Genomic DNA, 7,513 nt, shown 5'->3' on the forward strand with positions numbered 1-7,513 from the left:
GCAAACATGAGGGAAAGGCGGCTTTGGATTTCTTCACAACCTGATTCCATTCCCCTAGCTAGGCTGTTTTCCTAATGCTGAATATTGTCTCATGTTCTCAGGTTGGATCATTTGTGTTGTGTTGTGTTGTGGATAGAGGATGACATTTTGGCTAATTTTTAACTATTTAATGAACAAAAATATGGCAGGCCAGACTTTGGAGCAATATAAAACCTGTCAGGCAAAGATTTGTGATTGAGTTTGCTTTTGGTTGGGGACTACAATGATTCAAAGCTTTAGTAAAATGTTGTTCTTGGGATTCTCATACACGTTACTTTGATCAACTTAGACCAAACTTATGCACCAAAATCAATGATTGGAACATCTAATGCCTTTGGATCGGATGCTGAAATTTCACAGGTATGACGTTTTTTTTTAATAGGCTGTTTGTCAGAAAAAGCAACCTCACAATCAAAATAAAGATGTAAAAGAATACACTTCAAAGAATTAAGGATGGAAAACCAGACAGCTGGAATTGATAACACCACAAAAATGTCAAAAGTGAAATCCTGTCACAAGACTGGGAATTGGGAAATGCTTAAACTCAAAAACAGGAAGAGACGATGAATTAATACAGGAAAAAGAATTGAGAATATGTGAAAGCAGAGGAAGATCTCTGATATTTCCAACAAATATTATGGTTTTTGTTTGTCCAAGAATCTGCTAAGCAATCAAAAAGTATACAGGTTTACCGTGCCAGCAGCAGAGGAAAATTATGCAATACCTATGCTAAGACGACCTTAAAAGTTCTTCAAAGGAGTATGATGGAACCAGGACACCTATCATTGAACATTAGAACATTGCCCGTCAAGAAATTTGTCGAAGAACAAATTCATCATAAGACCGCTAGACATAAATAACAGGATTTATTTCAACATAATCTGAAACTTCTTCACTAAAGTAAAGAAAGCTTTGGCTATTAGTATATGTTGCTTACTTGAGCTGAAATGGTCCACTGTTGATCAGATACAACAATCAGTGAAGAAGAAAATTGGAAATAGATGTACAAACTTAGAAAGATTAACTAAGAATAGAGTAAGAAACCAACTCATGAATCTTTTCTACATTTAGGCAAGTAATATATAGTTTCCATTCCACCCCAAAACTAAAAATTACAGCAAACACAGTTTCTTGACATTCTATAACTACAAAAACAGGAAAAGACCATGTTAAGAAACATCCAAGGCAACTAAACCTCAATGTTCATGGCAGAGTTCTGGATGATCCTTAGTTTCCTCCTCTACCAAAGAACGAAAAGACTGAAAAGAAAAACTACTATCTAAGCAGCTTGCATCAGTGGAACTTCCGGTGGATGTTTAGACTCTAAGCAAGTAAATACTGAGTTCAGGAGCTCCATTGCTATCAGGATTCATCATGTAAAATGCCTCCGAATCTCTAGAACCAACAACTCTCTCGAACTTAGCTCTCATGTACATCAGTTCTCCATCAGACTCAGCAGCATCATCTGCATTTCCAGGCAGAACTCCTGCTCCCATCGAAATGGGCTCCACGGCCTTCAATATATTCCATTCTTTTGGTCCACAGTCCCTCCTTGCAGCAAAGCCACACCTCTTTCCATTGCAGTAAGTCCTCCATCGAGGCTCTTCTAGTAGTCTTGTGCTCTTCTTTTCTTCCTTGTCACATTCCAATGCAATCCGAGCCAAACCAGATGCCATTTCACGAACCAATCCAGTTATAGGTGTGGCAAGCTCAATCAAGAAGACTGGTTGTGAATTGGGATCCTTCTGGAATGCAAAATGTACGTGTCCTCTTCTGTTGCCAAAGAGTGTTCCCACCACTCTAGTGCCAAGACCTTGCTGAAAATGCGCCCTGTGTCGACCAAAAGCCGTCAGAACAGAGCGCAGCCTAGAAACTGCTATTGCTTGCAGTTTCTTCCTTGTAGCATTAGCAGAAGTAGCTGCTGATTCTTGCACCTGTTTATTATCTTCCTTTTTCACCTGCTCTAGAAGGTTCTTTGAAGAATTTGAGTCTACAGGCACCTTATCCTTCTCCCCTCTTACTTCTTCAATAGCTTTGGAGCAGGACTTGGTTGAAACCTCTTCATCTTCACTACTGACCTTGGTTGTCCAGTGAAACTGCCTCTTGGAAGCAGGGTCCTGGATATTCTTTGCCATGATTGTCTTCATCTGAGAGAGGAAATACTAAGGGCAAGACAAATCCTTTAAGAATGAGTTAGTGGGAATGGAAAGAGAATGAGAGAGAAAATATTCCAATTTGTTCCTTTTTTCCTGTGGATTTGTAATTTCTTTCTTTATTTCCTTTCTCTTTTGTTTGTACTGCTTTTGGTATAGAGCATATCTAAGAATCCTGACAAAGAGAACATAAGCTACCCCACAGCAATAGGAGAGATGTTTTGAAATAAAGAAAAGAATCTGGGGAGACATTGGTTGTGTTACTTCACTTTCTTGTGGGGTAGATAGTGAAAGGAGTTTTGCTCTGCTGACTCTTCTTTTGACTTCAATCTCAATGCAGCGAAATTGGAGTGCTCACAAATACCAGCAAAAAGAACCAAAACAAAAGAGACATCGCCATTCACACTGAACTGTCCAACACGTACCAGAATGATGTTTGGTTCCAGTAAACTGAGAAAACATCCAGATTCTCCTAAGGTCTGCACCAGACATGATATCGCCAAAAGACTGGTAGTGCTCAGTTATCGGCAATATAATTCACTCGGTGACGTAATGTTTAGGTTAGGCGTTCAGATTCCCGCATAGAACTTCATGAGTTGTGCCCATTTCACCAACCACAAACTTTACCTTCCTGGGGATCATCACTCTAGTGGTTCCCTTCAATCAATGTCTAGGCATGCACACGACAGAAGTAAATACACGCATGCACCAGGTGATAAATCGCAGAAAACATAAATTCAAGATATCAAAGGGATCCGTTTGATTGCGTAGTTCAACAAAGAATCTGAAGCTTAAGAGAGATTCATTTGATTTACGGCTTAAAGAAAACCTGAATTTGATGCGTAGCTTGGTGGCCGATGGCCAGTTTCTTGCCTTAGTGCAGGAGTTGAAAGAGCACTTCCTAAGTATTGCATCTCAAAGTATGCAAAACAAGCACAACAAAAAGATGGAACAAGAAAAGGGAAAGGGAAAAGAAATCAAAGCCAGGTGAATAAAAAAAAAAAAAAAAAAACGCAGTTACTACTAGACTAGTTAGCATCCTCCCAAGTAACACAGACCGCCATTTTAAGCATCCCAAGTAGGACCTATTCTAGTGGCCTCGGAGCACCATGTAAAGCTGGAAAACCCACTCCGGAGAATGATCAAATGATTACTTGGCCACCATAGAATTTAGCAACTCATCAACTCAATTCAGAGGGCGCATTTTATACTGTAAACTATAACGTTATCCTTCCCAATGGCTAGTCTAGTCGTCCACTACAGACTCGGCCATGGCTTTCCACGGAAAAGGTGCAGTGCTGCAACTTCAATCCTCATTTACTAAAACTGCTCCTTGGATTAAATGGGATACTAAGCAAGAGAAGCACACCGCCTGACTGCACTAACTGAGCTAAATATGAAACACACACACAGAGGAAGGCAAATTTTAACTGACTAATTAGTAATTACACAATATATAAACATAATCCGTACGGTACAATTCTAACTGGGAACAGTATAAAATGTCCACTACCAAAAGCTCTTTGTACATCAGATAAGAAAGAGAAGCACTAATTAACCAGTCCAGATGCTTGCCTACAGGTTCGTTATAATGGAGGTCCTACAAGTTAGCTATTCAAACTGGGCTCAGGTTCTGAGTCCGGTTGCTTGGGGACTGTAGGAGGAACAATGGCACCACCATTCATTCTAGCACGTGCCTCGGCAAACATCCTCTGTTGCTCAGCCAATGCTTCTTCTTCAGTCATTTCAGCTCCATTGCTCCACTTCCCAGCTCTTACAGTATCCTGTCAGAAAACAATTTCAGGCGATCTGACAAAAATACTCAAGACAGTTGATTTCCCTTTAAGTGCTCATCAAGTTTAAACTTGATTCCAAGCACCAGATTTTGTTTTGGGAAAGAAAGAGAGATTGAAATAAATGAAATGTTCAATCAAACAAATATGACTTAAAATATATTCCAAATCCAAATTGTAAGGCGTCAGAACAACATTATAGAGGATATCTGAGACTGTTTCCATGGATTTGATTGAAATCAAAATTTTGACTATCGCAACATGCAGGAACCACAATTCACTGCAGTTAGATACTTGTAAAACAACAATTTTGGAATTAAAATGTAACAGCCTCCCAGAATTCTCCCCATTTTGACAATTCTAGGCATTATAACAGAGCTAATAAACGGAAACTTTCAGACGGCCCCTTAAGTCAGTTAACTAGATTCAAAACATAGCATCTATGCTGTTGAAACCAGGACAGAAGTAAAAGGGAGATGAATACTCACCATAGTCTCATTTCTGTGTTGTTCATAAGCAGCATGAACTTCTTCGATGTAATCCCCAAAACCAAGAACCTGCCACATATAAATTAGCATGATTACAAGATTCATCCTTCTCAAAAAAATGTAGTCAATTTTGGGTCAAAACTGAGATTGGGATTGATCTCATAAGCTGAATCAGCCCAAGACTGAAACTCTATTTACAGAAATAATAAATACTGCCAGACAAAAAACACAGATTGAAAGATACTTATACAAAAGAAAAACTTAAGAACAGTTTAGGCTCAAAGTACAAACCTCTAAAGCCTTCAAAACATGTTCAGGGGCAATCGTTCTTTTCTCTTCTTTGCTGCAAACTTCATTCGACTCTGATGAAATAAGATTAATGAACTCTGCAATAAAAAAGAACCGATCAAACATTAGAACCAAAAAAGAAAACTCATGAATCTTAACTTTGCCCAAAGTAGATTTAAGACTTGAGATTCAACATCAAACAAACAGAAACTTCCAAGAGATGTCTGATAGGGCAGAAAACTTCAATCAAGCATAGATTAAATTATCCCACAATTGCACAAGAGACAGGAACATTAAATCCAACATCACATTCTGTTCCATCCTCTCAAGTGAACTCTGTCCTTAAATCTGGCTCTTTATCAAACTAATACTTCCAGTTCCCAAGCTTCAAATTAAAAGTCCAAGTTTGTTTACCAAAAGATCACTTTGTATTCTCCTTTGCACGTCAATTTTAAGTTAGCATTTTATATTCAGATTTTGCACGCTTATTTACTATACATGTAGACTGCAATGAAAAAGAAGGTGATATGACAAAAAGGAAAGTCTTATTCTTACAAGTTAGAAGATTAGTTGAATAAAAGAATTAACAACCACTGAAAGTAACCGGTTTAATTCCTAAAATGATCCAATAAGAAATGATCAATGCCCTCACGATCACAGATATATCGGGGATGATGCCAATGGATCATATACAAATGAAACTAAAAAGCATCTGTCACTACATACCTACACAGCATTCAATCAAAAGATCCTGTGCATCTCTTGCGACACGAACATCTGGAGGCAGCATCTCTTTAATAATTTTTGTCATAGTGGCTGCAGGAAAGCATATCAATCAGCAAATAGTCAATTGAAGTTTCACATGCAAATGCACAAAAAAAATGTTAAAAGAATGAACACACAATTTCACACAATAATGAGGGGAAAAACTGGCATCAATGTCCCAAATCAATTAACCAGAAACGAACCCAGTTCACATAAAAAAATTTCTCCTCTTTTTTTTTTTTTTTTTTGCTTTGGCCTTTGACCTTCCTCATCACCAAGTGTAAACATAAATCACTATATTTAACATAATTGCTTTATTAAAAAAATAAAATTGGCCAACCGGCTGGAACCCTAGAATCGAATATAAAGCATGCCCAACATCCAAACACCTAAAACTCCAAAATCCAACAAAAATTCACAGAAAAAAGAAGCCCCTTCCAACCAGAAAAGAATCCAGTTCACGTAAAAAATTTCTCTTTTCTCTTTTTGCTTTGGCTTTTGAAATTGCTCATCATATATTTACATAATTGCTTTATTAAAAAACTGGCCAAATGGCTGGAACCCTAGAATCATCTAAATAGCATGCCAGACATTAACCACCTAAAATCCAAAATCTAACAAAAATTGACAGAAAAAAAGTCCCTTTTAACAAGAATAGCAGCTCAAAAGCATATAGACCCGATAAGGGACTAGAAACAAAAATTTGCAAAAAAAAAAAAAAATCTGCATATTCATACAGGAACAGTAATGAGATAGGGATCAAATCGAACCTTTAGGAAGAGAAGCGTCTTCTTTTGTTCGCCCAACTATGTCCATCGGTTCCATTATTGGCCTTCAAAATAAAATGAAATCACAAGTCATCAACTTCACAGCAAATATCAGATACATTAATATTAAATAAAAGCGAAGATAGAGATCTAAAGCTCGAAGAAGGCAAAATTCAGAAAAAGTACACTCACCAGCAGATACAATCGCGAATCGGAGGAAACAGAGAGGAGAGAGGGATAGATCGGTCGGTTTATAATCAACCGATTGGAAGATTATGAAAAGCTACAGAAGTAGGCGATCGGAGGCGGAGGCGGTCGTTGGTGTTCATATTCATGGTGGTTGTCGATGATTATAGAGAGAGAAAGAGAAGAAGCGCAGGCGACTAGGGCAACAATTCTTCTCGAAAGCGCGTTGGATTTGGACACTCCCACGCGCTAGAGAGGGCGTGGGGACGATCCACTGTGGGACCCAAATTGGAAAGGTTCGTGATTGGTCCGTGATGAGTACGTGCGGGGTGGAGAGTGGATGAGGTGGCGATTAAACTTATGGGGCGGTGTTTATATAGTTTCCGTCTCGAGGCACGAGAGGAAGAAAAAACAGTTGGATCGGAATTGGAATTCGCCAATGAGACAGGGAGAGTGTTACGTGAGGAGCCTGGGGGATGGATTTGGATTGTTGCGGAGTGCGACCCGTCAGGAACTCAGTCTCTTTGTTGGGCTGTGATCTGTGTGCATTTTGGGCTTTGGAATTCGGCTGAAAGGTTAATGGTAGATTCGTTAACTTCCACATTCTTTGTGCTCTGGTTTCTTTTTATTTTTTGTATTAAAAATTCTTTTTTGAAAATAAAACCAAGAATGATGAATATGGTCTATGCCCCTAGTGGATTTGGGGTAGGTACAATTGGCATTAGGTACGATTATTGTATTTTTTTAATAATTCAATGTACATTTACGTAACTTTGTCGTATTTCATGATATATAATAAAAAGGTACGTGAGTGTACGCAAAATTATGAAAAGAATACAATAACTGTACCAATTGCACCTAAGGTTAACTGTACCCATTCCATTCCCATCCCTAGCTATCTTCAAAATTTTTTGAACAAAATTGATGCAAAAAGTAGAGAGTAATGAAAGGGATATAAAAAAAAACTTTAATAAACGCTTTTTAATATTAGTTGTATTTTTATTAGATTCTCGTATGTGTGCAAATATAAGAAA

At 38.1% G+C, this 7,513-nt stretch overlaps 2 protein-coding genes across 2 annotated transcripts; both read right to left on the bottom strand.

Moving 5' to 3' along the window:
* Window positions 1–1,105: 1,105 nt before the first annotated feature.
* On the bottom strand, window positions 1,106–2,301 carry LOC113738839 (protein MIZU-KUSSEI 1). The gene has a single exon (XM_027266116.2). It carries the CDS (start codon window positions 2,184–2,186, stop codon window positions 1,356–1,358), a length of 831 nt encoding a protein of 276 aa, XP_027121917.1. The 5' UTR covers window positions 2,187–2,301; the 3' UTR covers window positions 1,106–1,355.
* Window positions 2,302–3,607: 1,306 nt separating this feature from the next.
* Window positions 3,608–6,896, bottom strand: LOC113738482 (protein Dr1 homolog). The gene is made up of 6 exons (XM_027265713.2): window positions 6,486–6,896; window positions 6,297–6,358; window positions 5,488–5,577; window positions 4,765–4,859; window positions 4,474–4,542; window positions 3,608–3,976 (listed from the first exon to the last, which is right to left on the bottom strand). The coding sequence occupies exons 2-6, from the start codon at window positions 6,349–6,351 to the stop codon at window positions 3,800–3,802; spliced, it is 486 nt and encodes a 161-aa protein (XP_027121514.1). The 5' UTR covers window positions 6,352–6,358; window positions 6,486–6,896; the 3' UTR covers window positions 3,608–3,799.
* Between the last annotated feature and the right edge of the window lie 617 nt (window positions 6,897–7,513).

This window comes from Coffea arabica, chromosome 4c (assembly GCF_036785885.1).
Source record: "Coffea arabica cultivar ET-39 chromosome 4c, Coffea Arabica ET-39 HiFi, whole genome shotgun sequence".
In the NCBI taxonomy this organism is placed as follows: Eukaryota; Viridiplantae; Streptophyta; class Magnoliopsida; order Gentianales; family Rubiaceae; genus Coffea; species Coffea arabica.